The sequence below is a fragment of the Giraffa tippelskirchi genome, chromosome 7 (assembly GCF_054371585.1).
Source record: "Giraffa tippelskirchi isolate mGirTip1 chromosome 7, T2T-mGirTip1v1.2.pri, whole genome shotgun sequence".
Lineage (NCBI taxonomy): Eukaryota > Metazoa > Chordata > Mammalia > Artiodactyla > Giraffidae > Giraffa > Giraffa tippelskirchi.
The window spans coordinates 16679736-16694418 of NC_137281.1; the positions used below are offsets into that span (position 1 = coordinate 16679736).

Genomic DNA, 14683 nt, shown 5'->3' on the forward strand with positions numbered 1-14683 from the left:
GCTGGGAGAGGGGAAGGAGAGGAAGGGAGTAAGTCTGGGGATGGGGAGATAGCTCCCCAGATTCGATTTTGCCCCCTCCCCCGTTTCCTCCCCACAGACGAGAACACACAGACAGAAGAGGGGGAAAAACCAAACGCAGATTTATTAAGCTCAAGACATAGACACCGAGGGTGCAGGGGACCGGACCTCATAAGAGGAGACAGGGCGGTCCCAGGGAGCAGCACCCCGGGACGGTGGGGGGCTGAGCGTGGACTCGAGGGCCCCAGGAGATGGAGGCCTGAGTCTCCGGATCTGGGATGCAGACGGGTTCTTTGGGGGGTCGTCATTGCCAAGGCCTAGGGAGGTGCAGTGGCTCCAGCCTTGGAGTGGGTGGGGCGGCTCATTCAGGGGAGCGCTGCCGGGGGGCCCAGGCTGGGGTCCCCACCGCCTCCACCCGACCCTCAGGCTCCCGCTCTCAGGCAGGGACTGCAGTGGAGGTGACCACGACTGGTTCTACACGCCGCCACCTCCCGGGGCTGGGGAGAGACAGAGAGAGAGAGAGACAGAGCCGGGGAGCTTCAGTCGGCGACAAGCTGGGTGGCAGTGGGCCTTTCATCCCCAGCATTGAGGTCAGGCCTCCGATTGTCACCCCTGAGCTAGCCCTCGGATGTTGTCTTGCCTCCCTGCACCCCAATGTCTGGTCCATATAGAGACACCTTGGTGGCTTTTGTCCTATCCCACAGGACACCTGTGATGAAGCTGGGGACCCCTGGCCCACCGTGGGCTCTTCTGGGGTGTCCCCTTGCCAGAAGAAGAGTCTCCATCCCTCTGCCAAGCCCCCAATCCTCCCACACTCCAACACCCCATCTCTGGAACTTGTGTATACAACAGGAATTCTGTCTCCCACCCACTTGGGACCATCGTTCAACTGTCATGGGTCAAAATCTCATATATACTCTTAGACTGTGGTCAGGTGCCCGGGCCAACCCTTCCATCATCCACAAAGTGACCCCTTAATGTTCGTAAATCTCACGAAATAAACATGAAAAGAAACACATGAAATTCAACATCAATTCCTCCAAATGTTGATTACCCCAAGGCCCCCCCCTTTTTTTTTTAGTTCTAAAAAAATATGAAAGCCAAAGAGATTCCCATCTCTGGCTTTTTAAAAGTCCCTGGAGAGGACACAGTTCCACCAAAAACAGGTCGAGATATTTTTACATAATTAAAATGAACACCCCCAAGGAGTCACAATCTTTCATCTACATGCTTATCCCTGCTCCTACATCCTACATCTCTCCAACCTTCCTTTATAGCCTCTATGCAACTGCGTTCACTCTCCCCCTCCTCCACCCACCACCCCCTCCACTCTCCACCTCCCCATCCTCCACCACCCTCCACCCCACTCCCTCCCATATTCTCTCTTCTCTTCTCCAATATCAATTTTTAAAATCTGCATTCTATATGTCTCTCCTTTTGTTTTTTTTTGATACAGTTATTCTTAAGCCCTTCCTTCCTGCCTGCCTGCCTGTCTGCCTTCTTCCCTCCCTCCGTCTCTTTTTTCCCTTGCTTCCTTCCTTATTCCCTTCCTTTTTCTCAGTCATTTCATCCTTGATCGTCCTAACTGAAAAGAAAAGTCAAGAAATCATTCTATCTTCCTACCTTCTCTAGTGCTCAACTCTGCCTTCATTCTGATTGCCAACGTTCTTTTCCCACGTGGGACCCCTCTCTTCACAGGCTGTGGCTTTCTCCTCTGGGGAATGAGTTCATCTTTGCTTTTATAAGATTAGATACTTGTTTCTGGGCAGCTTCAAGGACTCTTTAGGAGTCCATTTCACATCCCACTAACTTTATGCTTTAACAAGTTTGATGTGTGGAATCTCAGCCGCATTGTTGGCGGCCCCATTCTTAGGGAGATCCAGCACAACGTCCCCTCGGACCCCACTCCCCACTCCCACTCCCAGAACCACACTCTCTCACACCCTCACCTGAGGAGGGAAGCTCCGACTTACAGGATTTGCATGTTGGGCTGTGGAAGCAAAGATGAGAGAGAAAGGCATCAAGAGACTCAACTGAGCAGGCTTTCTGGGAAACACCTGGCTGGCTCTGGGGTTCCTTTGGTTATGGCAGCACCCTTGGGGGCTCCCAGGCTGTTCCCACCCCTCCCCTTCTCTCCCCTCTGCTGCCAGACCTCTCAGACCTGGAGTCCGCCTTCCTGCACTTCACCTTCTTGCCTGTTAGGAGAGACAGAGAACAGAGCAAGGAGACAGGACATAAGGGTCTGGACAAAAGCCAGTAGGGGAATTGTAGGTCCCTGGGGACCCCGAGGGGCCCTCTTGGAGGGGCTTTGGAGCTCAGGAAAGGGTTACACTTACTGAGGATAATGAGGATGCCCAGCAGGAACAATATGGTAGCCAGAGTCATGCCCACCGTCTGCACAGTGTCATAGTCTGGGGAAGACATTGGAGGTCATCAAAGTGAAGGTGGCTCCTCAGCTCCACCCGACCCCCCAAGAGCCTTGGCCTGGTGCAGGCTCCTCCCGTGGGTTCATATGAGGATCAAGGGCATGGCCCTTGGACACCAAGTGCTCCCCTTAGACCTCTCTCCACTACCCTTCTCTGGATTCTTCGGCCATAAATATAGACAGGACCTTCTTCCACTGCAGTGGTCCCCAGCATTTTGGGCACCAGGGACTGATTTTGTGAAAGACTATTTTTCCATGGACAGGGGTTAAGGGATGGTTTCGGGATTATTCTCATAAGGGGAGGGCAACTTAGATCCCCCGCATGCACAGTTCACAGTAGGGTTCCTGAATCTATGAGAATCTAAGGAGGCGGAGCTCAGGCAGTAATGCCCGCAATGGGGAGCAGCTGTAAATAGAGATGAAGTTTCTCTCGCTTGCTCACTTGCCACTCATCCCCTGCTGTGCGACCCAGTTCCTAATAGGTCACTGACTGGTACCACACCTTGGCCCAAGCACTGGGGACCCTCATTCTACTGCATATATTTACTTTTTTCAGCAAACAGCCTTCTCTGTGGTCTCTCCGTCACCCATCCCCCCACTCAGCGCCTCAGCCACAGGGATCCTGTTAACACTTGAGTCTGATCAGGGTCCTCCTGAGCTCAGAGCACACCACTCCACCCACTCTAACCTCCACCTCATGGCAAAGAAAAGCCGGAGTCCTCCTCACAGCCCATGAGGCCCTGTACCATCTTGTCCCGATCCCTTCTCAGACCTCATTACACTTCACTCTCCTCCTCAATTCCCTCGTCCAAGCACATGGGTCTCCCTGCAGTTCCTGGAGCATATCAGGCATGGTCCTACCTCAGGGCCTTTGCACTTGCTGGGCCCTCTGCCTGAAAGCTGCTCTCTCAAATATCCCTCCCTTACCAACTCCTGGACTTTATTCAAATGTTAGTGACCCCTTCTCTGGCTCTCCTATTTAGAATTTCCTATCCTCTCCTCAGCATTTCCTAACCTCAGTCTCTTTCTTTTATTTTCCTTCATAAGAATTATTCTTATCTAATATGCCATAGTACATATTTATAGAAATACTCACTCTGGACCAGCAGTGGTCCAGGCCTCTTCCCTCAGGGAGTTGTCTTTCATATTGTGATAAACAAAATAAAACCAAAAAACTCAGTCATGAGACCATGGCTAGATCTATGTGTGGCTTCTCTTGCTGGGGACTCAAGAAGGCCTCTCCTGACATATGGCTCCTGACATATGGTCATTGTTTGATCTGAGGCCTGAAAAAGAAAAGGGAGCCTTAGCTAGTTGTGTGGAGAGCTAGAGGAAGCATATTCCAGCAGAGGGAACAGTAAGTGCAAAGGTCCTGAGGCAGGAGACAACTTAGAACATGGAGAAGAGTATGAGTGAACAAAGGGAGAGAGCAGGAGGGTATTTAGAGAGGGAACTGGGGTCAGGTCTGCTAGACCTGGAATCACTTTTTAAGCTTCAGTGCTATGGAAAGATTTAATGATATCCAAGTAAATCTTTCCCACAGTCCTTATGTGTGAAAACTTAGTGTTCTTTATTTACAGAAGGGCCCAGAGAGACAGAGTTGCTTGCTTAAGGCCACACAGCTAGTGAGTGGATCAGCCAGGATTCAAATTCAGTCAGCCTGGTGTCAGAGTGGTTGGCTTCTCTGATGACCCCAGCAAACTAGCCCAGAGTTCTGGTGAAGCCTGAGGAGGGTCCATAGAGGGTACTCCCTCCCCAAGTCTGATTCAATCCTCCAGAGGCCAAGCTGATGTCAATTATATCCACATGGTCATGTGGCCAGCGACCCAGCACGTAACGTGTAAGCCATAGCTGAAGCCACTTTAGCAGTGACCTGTGGGGATCTATAGCCACCCCTCCATCCAGCCCCTGGGTACCCTCGTCACAGAATCTGCCACTCACCATAGTCAAATGGGTCAGGATCCTGAGGAACTGTGGGAAGAAGGCAGAGAGAGAGAGAGGGAAAAACATTTCAACACTGGACTTCTTAATTATTTGAGGATCTTAATGGGGCCACTGGCCCAGTGGTTTCTGTGTAGAAATCAGATCATTGAGACCCCTTGCTCTGGACAATGTAGCCTCATGGTAGGACACAAAACTTAAAGACTGGAGCATAAGCTGGATTCCAGCCCCAACTCACTCCATTGGTCGATACCTTCCCTTATACAATGCCCAACCTACCTAACTGTACATGGCAGCCCTGATCCTAGACCTGTATGGAAGTCTAATGCAAGCATGGACTCATTTCTTGAGAAACACATATACATTCTCCTTTGCATATGATGCTAGGAGTATGAATCCCACTGGAGAACTGCTCAGTGTATCAGCTTCCCCTGAACACTCCCTACAACTTCTCAGTCTTCTGAGAGCTCCAAAAGGTGGGCACTGTGACTGCTGCTCTCATCCATTTGTTCCTGCCACCAAATCCAGCAGAGAGGAACTGTCCAAAAATTTATATTACATTATTCCTATATTACTTATTTCTCGGACACCATCAAATTAAAGATTCCAAATTGATTTTGTAGTAACTTTCCCAGTATGTGCATGTATGCATGTATATGTACGTAACTGTACCACATAAAAACATACTCATCCACTAGAAGACTCACCCAGATTTCTAAGTGTTAACATGTGGATAATGTGTATGGCAGCTTCCTTGGTGGCTCAGATGTAAGGAGTCCACCTGCAATGCAGGAGACCTGGGTTTGATCCCTGGGTCAGGAAGATCCCCTGGAGAAGGGAATGGCAACCCACTCCAGTATTCTTGTCTGGAGAATTCCATTGACAGAAGAGCCTGGCAGGCTGCAGTCCATGGGGTCGCAAAGAGTTGGACAAGACTGAGCAACTCACACTTTTACTAATGTGTATGTGTATGTGTGTGTCTTTGTGTGTGTGTGTGTGTGTGTGTGTGTGTGTGTGTGTGTATACGTATGTATTTACTTTTCCCTATCTCCCACTTCCCTGTCTCAAATGGCATTCTCCTCCAGGAGAACTCAGAACATCCTTCCCATTCATGAAACCCATCCTGCTGCTTCCCTAAAACACTGACAGTTTTTGGTACACCCTGCCTTGTTTAGAGTGGAATTCTGCAAAACATGCCCCACTAGGGGAGGGGGTGTACCGGGAGTGCCAGGGTGATGCCAGATGTTGTCATTAGTGTCCCTCCCCTATCCAGGCTCAGCAAGGATGGCTACCTTAAGATTGGGAAGGGGAACATGTGACTAATTCTGGCCAATGAACCGTGAGTCTGGTCTGCAGTATTAACTGCCTATGCAAGAGCTCTCTTTTGCCTTTGGCTTGATGACATGAATGTTCAAGATTGTGGCTGCTCCAGTTTTCTTTGGGAAGTAGAGACCCCTAGTCAACCCGTGGTGGACACAGAGTCTAAGTGAGAGATCTACTTTGGTTGTCAGAAGTCACTGAGATCTTTGGTACACCATTTGTTGTTGTTTAGTAGCTTAGTCGGGTCTGACACTTTTGGGACTCCATGCCCGTCAGGCTCCTCTGTCCATGGGATTTCTTCAGGCAAGGATAGTGGAGTGGGTTGCCATTTCCTTCTCCAGGGGATCTTCCTGACCAGGGATCAAACCTGTGTCTCCTGCATCTGCAGGCAGATTCTTTACTGCTGAACCACCAGGGAAGCCCTTGGTACTGCATACTGTAGATTAAACTGACTGATGCAAGACCCTGAATAGCACTGATTCACTGTGCATAAGTTCACGCTTCTCAGTTCCCTGTCCAGTCTTCAAAGAGACAGTCTTAAAAAGGAGCTGATGTATCTCTACACCTTTCAATCCTTGTTAATCTCTCAAGAGAAAACAGGCCTTGGGCTCAGGGTCTTCAGCAGATAACAATATCTAAGTAGACTGTTATGATATTATTTGATTTTCCCCTTTATTTATTTATCTAAGTAGCGTTTGATAGCACTGATTCCATGCCAGGCTCTCTTCTAAGCACTTTACAGATATTACCACACTTAATCTTCACAGCAGCTCTCTGATATAGGCACTATCTTCATTCTCTTTCCACTAAAGAGGAACACTGAGGCCCAGAAAACTGAATCGGTTGTTTAAGATAATTTTAATACTTGCTTTCAATGTAAGACAAAAAAAAAAAAAAAGAAAAAAAATCCTGATTTTCCATTTGTGGTGGTGATATAAAATAAGCTAACAAAGTTTTTTAAAAGTTAATCCTTTGAAGAAAAAAATGTTAAATATCAGTGTGGGGAACATTTGGACAGGGCAAAAATCATGAAGGTGGTACTCATAAGCACCAATATGGGAAAATATTATTTTAGAGTCATCTCTGCTCTGTCTTAGCTCCCCTACCAGATGGAGAGCAAATTTATTTGACTCATCTCTGCTGTTAATCCTGGCATTTATAAAGTTGTTCAAAAAACTTTTCTAGAATGAATGGATGAATGAATGAATGAACCCCTGCTAGGCAGCATAAGAGATGGAACCGTTGAATTATCCTGCTTTTGTCTCCTGTGTTTCCACACATCCTGCCTCCCCAAACCATCCGAGACGCCCTGCCCCAGAAGGTGAGCACCTGCCCCAGAATCCTCTCTGGTTCCACCCTCCCTGGGTGCTCCTTGCTCCATGCAGAAGTTCCCTCTAGTTCCTGCTGTCCCAGCAATCTGGGTCCTCAAGGCAAGGCTGAGCTAAGGGTGGAGCCAGGAGGCAGAAGAAGGAATGTGCACCACTCCTGGCGAGTTGCCAGGGAGAATCAGGAAGGAGGTGGTTACTATGGCAACTGGAGCATCTTGAGAGGTGAGGAGAGGTGATGGATCCGGGTACCCCAGGCTGGATGGGGTCCTGTGTGGGACTTGAGGGTTGGGTTTCTAACTCTGGGGCCAACGCTGATTCCCTCTGCTCCCTTTGTACCTCCTATTGTTGCCCCTGAACGACTGGCTTATAGCCAAGCCAAGGGTCCTTCTTAAGGATAGGGACCCAGGCCCAGTTGTGCCTTTACATCTCCTTTCTGTTTGCCCCCAACAGACCCTCCTGCTCTCTGACAGGGTGGGGGTGGAGGCTAGGGGTGCAAGGGAGCCCTCCCCCTCCCCAACGATCTGTTAATTAATTTCATTAAGCGGTTTACAACAGGCAACATGCGTTTCCTGCCCCGGGGTTTCCCAAGACCTGCAGGCCCCTTTCTTGCTGTGACTGGGAAAACGGTGTTTGGGGGGAGGGGAGCCAGGGCATCTTCCTCCCACTTCTGCCCGTCTGCTGCCATCGATCCTGCTAACCACCACCTCTGCGAAAAGAAGGGCTGGGCTCCCGCCAGGGCTGCTGGCTCAGCCCTGCCCCCTCTCCCTAGGGTGGCTTCCAGCCTCTGCAGCCGCCCCCCCCACTGCCCCCCCTCCCCGCCCTGCTTCAAATTCTGCAGATATGGTTCAGTGCAGCAGCCCCCGCCTACCGGAAAAGGGGGCAGGGAAGGAGAGATCAAAGTGGAATTGGGGTTCCCTTCAGTGCCAGAGGCTCCTCAGCACTGATGGCCTCTTGCCTGGCCCTGCTCTCAGGGCTGGAAACCCCCTCCCTGCCCACCTCTCACCCACCATGGAAGCATTCTTCCCCCTTGTTCCTCTGCAGAAGTAAGCTCAAGAAAGGGGGTCGGTTGGAGGGAGCGAGTATTTCAGGGGGTGCCTAATCGGGCTAATGGTGTGAAATGTCCATCTCTGTGTGGCTGGAGGGAGGTGGGAGGGAATCTGTGTGCACACCCAAATGCACCTTTTGGACAACAGCCTTGAATGAGGGCTGGGAAGGAGGGTCCTGCCACCCTTCCCTGCCCATGGGGGCTCACTGCAGTGGTGCAGGCCCCACCCTGTGCCACCCCTCCTTCTCTTTCCCATTTCCGTCTCACGTTGTGGTCCTTCTCTCTCTCTCCCTCTCTATGTCTTTACGCCTCCCTCTGTCTCTCGGTCCCTATCTCTTTCAGGCACTGTCTCAGTCAGTCTCTTTCTATATTCCTTACTGTCTCCCTCTCTCTTGCTTTCTCCATCTCTCCATCTCTCACTTCCTACAGCTCCTGTCTTTCCCTCTTTCTCCTCGCCTCCCTCTGAACCTGTCTGTCAGAGATTTCAGGAAACACCCACCACAGGTGCCAGCATTAGAGAGGGGCGGGGGGAGAGGGATATGGACCCCGTCCCCTTACGTTCCGCAGGGACCATGAAATCTGGGCGAACCTCTGTGGCTGCAAACCTAGCGGCTCCCACCCTCGAAGCCCATTTCTCCGAGTCCACTACCACCGCTGCGCTGGACCAGCTGCACGGTTGCTATAGCTACCGGTCCGAGCATCCTTTCTCCCGGGACTGCCGCTCTCCAACCACGGGTCCCGCACAGGAACACCACCGGGAGAGGGTGCCCGATGTGGTGCCGAGGGGTGCAATGCAGGGGCCTCCGCCCATGTGAGGAGGGGACAACCCCTTCCCCATTCCCCTCCCCTTTCAGTATTGGGCTCTCCCCCAGAACCTCTGTCAAGCTCTAAGATCCCGGAGCCCCGCTGCGCCCTCTCCCCAGGCGACGCTCACCCTTTGTGGGGACCTGGGTCGCCATGCCGGGCCGGAGCAAGGGGCGGCTGGATGTAGAGGCGGTGAAGGAGCGCTGGCTGCAGCAGCTGGAAGCCGGACCGACTGTTGTCAGGGGTAGATGGGGGGAGCCCTGGTGTTCGGGGGGCCGTAGCCAATGGGGGCCCGGAGAGCCCGCCCCCGTCCCGGTCACCCCCGCCCCCGCCCCCGCCCACTGCCGACGTCCCCGCCCCTTCCCCAAGGGTGGGGGCGCCCTCTGCCGGGGCCAAGGGGGCGCCCAGGCTTTCACCGCGAAGGGACTGACAGATTCGCACAGCGCTGTCAAGAGAGAAAAGCGCGTTTTATTGGAAATCTGAGCGGCAGAGTCTGTAGGGGCAGGGCTAGGGAAGAGGGCAGTCCAGGTGGTGGTGGGCGTGCAGAAGGTGGGTGGGAAGCGTCAAGTGCCAGGGGAATCCTGTGGGGATGAAAAGGGTTCGGGGCAGGAGAGCCCTCCAAGCCCGCTACCCCAGCCCTTTGCCCCCTCCTCCTCTCTCCTCCCTCCCCCAACCTAGTTAGAGCTGCGGGACCTGGCTGGGGTCCATCGCGCCAGGTGTCTCTACCGCCGGCGGGTGGACAGACCTGAGGGGGAAGACAGAGAATCCGGAAGTCAAGAGGGGCACCCCAGCTCCTCTGAAAGGTGGGGGCACGGCAGGGCAGATCAAGCCCCTCCCCTCGACCCCCCGCGCCCAGGGAGGGCCAGCAAAGGGCTTCTTGGAACCAACTCGCATTCCCAAACACCCGAAGTCTCCCCAACTCACGGCGGATTGAACTGCGGAAAGTTCCCTCCTCTTCATCAGGTTCCCCAGTCCTGGGAAAGGAGATGTATCAGGAATTGGGGGTGGAAAAGGAGAGAGACAGCTACACTCGGAAGACCCCAGTGCCGGCCCCATTTCACAGACCAATCCACTGAGGCGCACAGATGGTCAAGGAGCAGGTTGGAGCCGCCAGAAAATCCAGTGCACCCCAGGAGCAGTTTAAGTGTTTGGCAGGAGGCGCTCCAAGCCTATAACAGCGAGTACCTCCCAGAGTGCTGAGGAAGGAACTAGAATTTGGAAGAGGAGGTATATAGCCAAACCGACTTGAGGGCAGATTGCCTGGAGACAGCCTAGGTTAGAAACCCAGAGCCCTCATCTTCCAGTTGAATGATCTGGGGTGTGTGAACACTTCCCCATGTCTCGGTTTCCTCATCTGTAAAATGAGGTTAATAACAGCACCTACTTTATAGAGATGGTGTGAGGGGTAAATAACACATGATGAAACAGCATCTTGCACGTGGGACACAATAAATACTACCTTTATTTATAGTAACATCTACAAGTATCTTAATAGGAAGAAGATATTCAAGATATACGTTGCTTGGGCTTTAAAATTTTATTTAACGATGAATCAAAGAGCTAGGAACAGGACTCTGAGCTAAACTGGGCCGCCAAGTGAGGTGATCTCATTTCGCCGCGACTCTTTCACAGCACTTACCACGCTTTGTGGTTTTATATTTGTGGGTCTGTTGGAACCCATGGCCACCGCCCCCACTTGGCTGGAAGCTCAGGCAGACAGAGAGGGCAGTTAACTCGTGGCTTGGTGCCAAGGCCTGGCTTGGGGCTGGGCACGTAGTAGGTGCTTAATACATATTTGCCGAAGGGTCTGGCTGTGGATTGAGTGGACTTCGGGCCTCACTCTCAATGCTCCTTTAGAGCGGAAGGAGATGAGGGTCCAGAGAGGCTTCTTACCTCTGCTGCTGGTTGAATTTGCACCGGCATCTTCTGCCTGTGGGTGGGGGCGTGGAGAGGAGTGCGCTGAGATTCCGCTCTAAGCCGCACAGCGAGCCGCACAGGTCTCGCTCGCCCGGGCTGGAGTGGCTGAGGGTAAGGGTGGGGCAGGGGCAGGGGCGTGGCCGAGGGCGGGGATAGAAGTGGGGGCGTGTCCGGGGCGGGGATAGGAACGGGGCGTGTGGCCAGGAATAAAAGTGGGGCGGGGCCGAGGGCGGGGATATAAGTGGGGGCGGGGCATGGGCGGGGATAGAGGCGGGGCGGGCCCGAGGGCAGGCAGGATAAGAACGGGGCGGGGCCGGAGGCGGGAATGGGGGAAGGGCAGAAACTGGGACGTGGCTGAGGGCAAGGGCAGAACAGGTGCAAGGCCGAGGGAAGAAAGTGGAGAGGGTGGGCAGAAACAAAGGCGGGGCCAAGGGCACAGATAGGGGCGGGGTTGAAGGCGGAGCGGGGAATTGGGCGGGGCTGGGGCAGACACCGGAAGCGACTGAAGGCAGGGTAGGGGGACTCACTCAAGACGATGAGTATGCCCAGGATGAAGAGAATCCCAGCGATTATAAGGCCTCCGATCCTCAGGGATTGGTAGTCTGTGGGCAGCAGGGAGCCGGGTGAATGCAGGGAGAAGGGTGAATGCGGGGAGAAGAGGAGGAAGGATGGAAAGGGGCAGAATGGGGAGGAAGGGGCAAAGAGGAAAGATGGGGAAGAGGAAAGAAAGGACATCAGTGAGAGGAGGAGGGAGAGATGTGGGAGAACGGGGATGGGGAGAAAAGGATGTAAAGAAAAGGGAGGAGGTGGACAGAGCAAGGAGGAGGGAGGAAGCAAGGGAGTAAGGAAGGATGATGTAGAGGGTGAGGGGGGCAGGGAGAGGAGAAAGGTAGGTGGCAACAGAGGATGGGCCGTGGGATACTAAGAGGTAAAAGGAGAAAGAATCAGAGAGACAGAGAGGGACCAAATAGAGAGACAGAGACCCACACAGAGACAAAGGGAGATCAAGACAGAAAGAGTCAGAGAGACAAATCAAGAGAGAAAGAATAAGAACGACAAAGATATAAACACCAAGAGTCTAGAGAATGAAGGAGACAGAAACAAAGAGAGATAGGGAGAGGGGAGGAATGAGGAGAGGGCATGCTAACCGAGCCCAGCACCCAGAGAAAGATGCCCCTCCCTCACCGTAGGTGAATGGGTCATGTTCCTGTGGTGCTTCTGGAAAGAGAAGAAGAAATCAGGGTTGGATGCTTCCTGGGACCCTGGACAGAGAGCGGCATCACGAGACCCTGTGGGGGTTCTACATTCTCGGGGCAGGAGTCTGGGGACTGTTGGACTCTGAGTAGTCTGCTCACCCTCTCTGGGTCTTGGCTGCCCCTCTGCACTGTCAGGGGTGGGGCAGGAGGCTCCTGACTGCCTCAGCTCTCCATCTCATTCCAGGTTGTCTATGATTCCATCATTCACGGGAAGCTGGCCTTCATCCCACCCTCCCCCTTTTCCCGACCTGGGGCATCCTCTCCCCTCCCCCAGATACCAGCCTATGACTGGACCCCACGTGAGACCCCACTGAGACTCAGTTCAGACTGGAGGCTCCAGCTTGGTTCTCTTGCAGAATTTTCCCCTACCCTTGCCACCCCTGGGGCTGAGGTGGTAGTGGGCTGCCTCCCCCAGACTCACCTGCGTTGACCATGGCAAGGAGACCCACACAAAGAACCAAGATGTGGCTGAGAGATGCCATTGTCCTGGGGAATACCAAAGGTCAGGAAATGCGTGCCCTCATTCTCCACTGGGGTCTGAACCCAAGTGGTTAAGTCAGAGACAGTCCAGGGACTTAATTCCAAAAGCATCTATCATCCGGCTTGGTCACCCTGAGAAACAGAGGCGCCCCCTGCTTCACCAGGACACAGCGTCACCAAAACAACCCACACAATGGGGGCCACCCAGCAGCAAGGACAGGGGTGAGGCACACACAGTCCACAAGGATCTCCCGCAGGCCGGGGCCTCCCCCACTGCAGGCCCCAGGTTCCCCGCACCTACCCTGGCAGGGGAGAGCAGATGCCTCACCCCACCCAGGTGGACAGGGACGAGACAGCCAGGAAACGCCCAAGGGCCACCTGCCCGCACACCACAGCCTCGCTGTGTCTGTAATAGCCCAGCTCTCCTGCCCTCGGCCGCTGGCCCGCTCTCTCCCTGACCCTGGGTATAAATATCTCCCACTTCACCCTGGAGGAATTTGCCTCGCACAGGCCACCATGGCAACAGCCTTCCTTCCCCCACTCGGGGGTCATGCACAACCCTACCCGGGTGAGGCCGGGCTGCCACACTGCCACCAGCTGCCCCCGTGGGAAAGGCCACCCGTTCTCCTCTTCTGGAAGCAATGAGAACAGGGAAAACATCCCCTGGCCTGCCTCTGGGTGACATCTTTCACCAGCGGACAGCACCAGGCCAGTGACATGAGGCCCAGGCCGGTGGGGCTGAGATGGAAGACAGATGCCAGGGGCGGGGACGATGCACGCATGCGCACATGCACACAGACGCACAGTGGGGCTGCAGTGGGGACGACGCCCGCTCCCCAAACTTCTGGTTGGAGCAAGGTGTGGGGTGGAGACACAGGCACACATTAGTCCCCGTCTGGGCCTCCGGTGCCCTCAATCAGTGACGCAACCCGACCTACACACATGAGTGTGCGAAACCCACACCCAGCCAGTGTGCACGCGCCAGACCAGGGGCAGGGCAGAGCTGCACCCACACTTCCACCCCTGAGGGAACCCCAACGTCCCAACCACACTCCCTTCCTCTTGGGTCTGGCCTGCCTGGGAAGCTGCTCCTGCTCCCAAAATAGGCGGCCCAGCCAGGCCAGGGGTGAGGCCCTTGAGGGGAGGGGCGGGGGACGCTCACCCCAGTCAGACTGTCCCCTGCCGAAAGAAGGCCCCCAAACGTCCGGCTGGGCCCCGGGGCCGAGCACTTTGGACCCCCTGGCCCAGAGCTGGCCGCGCTGCCCTCAGCGGTCTCCCCTCCCAGCCCCACCCCACCCCTACCCTGAGGCTGTAACTGGAGCCGGGCTGGAGGGGGGCCAGGGGGCGGCCCCCAGCCCAGACCGCCCTGGCCCGCTAGGTTAACTCTCTCAGCTCGGAGGGAGGAACAGTAGGCAGTCAGCGGTGGGGAAAGCTGGAGAGAGGAGGTGCTGGCAAGCAGGCTGGATTACAGGCAGGCGTGCACACACACACACACACACACACACACACACACACACACGCCAGCCTCGCAAACAGCTCAGAGAGCTTCTGAGCTAGGGTGAGAGGGTGGGTGTCAATGATTTTCTGTGCTGCTCCCTAGGATCTGGGCCCAGCCTGGGCTTAAGGTCACCTGGCCTAAGAGCTTAAGAGTCCACTGACCCTTGACCCCGGTGCCCTGCAGGGCCCTCAGCACCACACAGGGCTGTCTGGTGGGGCATTTCAGTGTGTGAGCAGGTTGTCTGCTGCTGACTATGAGGTCTTGCACGGGTATACACATACACACACACAGAAACCCAAAGACCCGGATAAACAGGCACAAAACAAGACAAATACATGCATGTACATAAATAGAAACTCAGAATTACACACCCAGGGAGAAGCCTAAAGACATAGACACACACGAGCACTTCTTACACCAGTCACAAAATACCAGGGCAGACATATCTGTGTATACACACAACATATACATATTCATTGAGATGGTGCCCATGCTGCTGCTGCTGCTGCTAAGTCACTTCAGTCGTGTCTGACTCTGTGCAACCCCATAGACGGCAGCCCACCAGGCTCCGCCCTCCCTGGGATTCTCCAGGCAAGAATACTGGAGTGGGTTGCCATTTCCTTCTCCAGTGCATGAACGGGAAAAGTGAAA

The 14683-nt window shown here is 54.1% G+C and overlaps 1 protein-coding gene across 8 annotated transcripts; it reads right to left on the reverse strand.

Moving 5' to 3' along the window:
• Nucleotides 1-121: 121 nt before the first annotated feature.
• On the reverse strand, nt 122-13823 carry FXYD1 (FXYD domain containing ion transport regulator 1). 8 transcript variants are annotated; one of them, XM_081517113.1, is made up of 13 exons: nt 13697-13823; nt 12476-12540; nt 11984-12016; nt 11326-11400; nt 10775-10811; nt 9806-9855; nt 9575-9626; nt 9012-9113; nt 4385-4414; nt 2355-2429; nt 2171-2213; nt 1968-2008; nt 122-515 (listed from the first exon to the last, which is right to left on the reverse strand). In XM_081517113.1, exons 6-13 carry the CDS (start codon nt 9839-9841, stop codon nt 493-495), a joined length of 402 nt encoding a protein of 133 aa, XP_081373239.1. In that variant the 5' UTR covers nt 9842-9855; nt 10775-10811; nt 11326-11400; nt 11984-12016; nt 12476-12540; nt 13697-13823; the 3' UTR covers nt 122-492. The 8 variants fall into 8 exon arrangements, with proteins under 8 accessions (XP_081373239.1, XP_081373238.1, XP_081373243.1 ...); XM_081517112.1 differs by lacking the exons at nt 122-515; nt 1968-2008; nt 2171-2213; ... (2 more) ...; nt 9012-9113; nt 13697-13823 and adding exons at nt 9330-9462; nt 13099-13331 and having other exon boundaries at nt 9556-9626; XM_081517117.1 differs by lacking the exons at nt 122-515; nt 1968-2008; nt 2171-2213; ... (1 more) ...; nt 4385-4414; nt 9012-9113 and having other exon boundaries at nt 9330-9626; nt 12476-12591.
• Nucleotides 13824-14683: the final 860 nt, after the last annotated feature.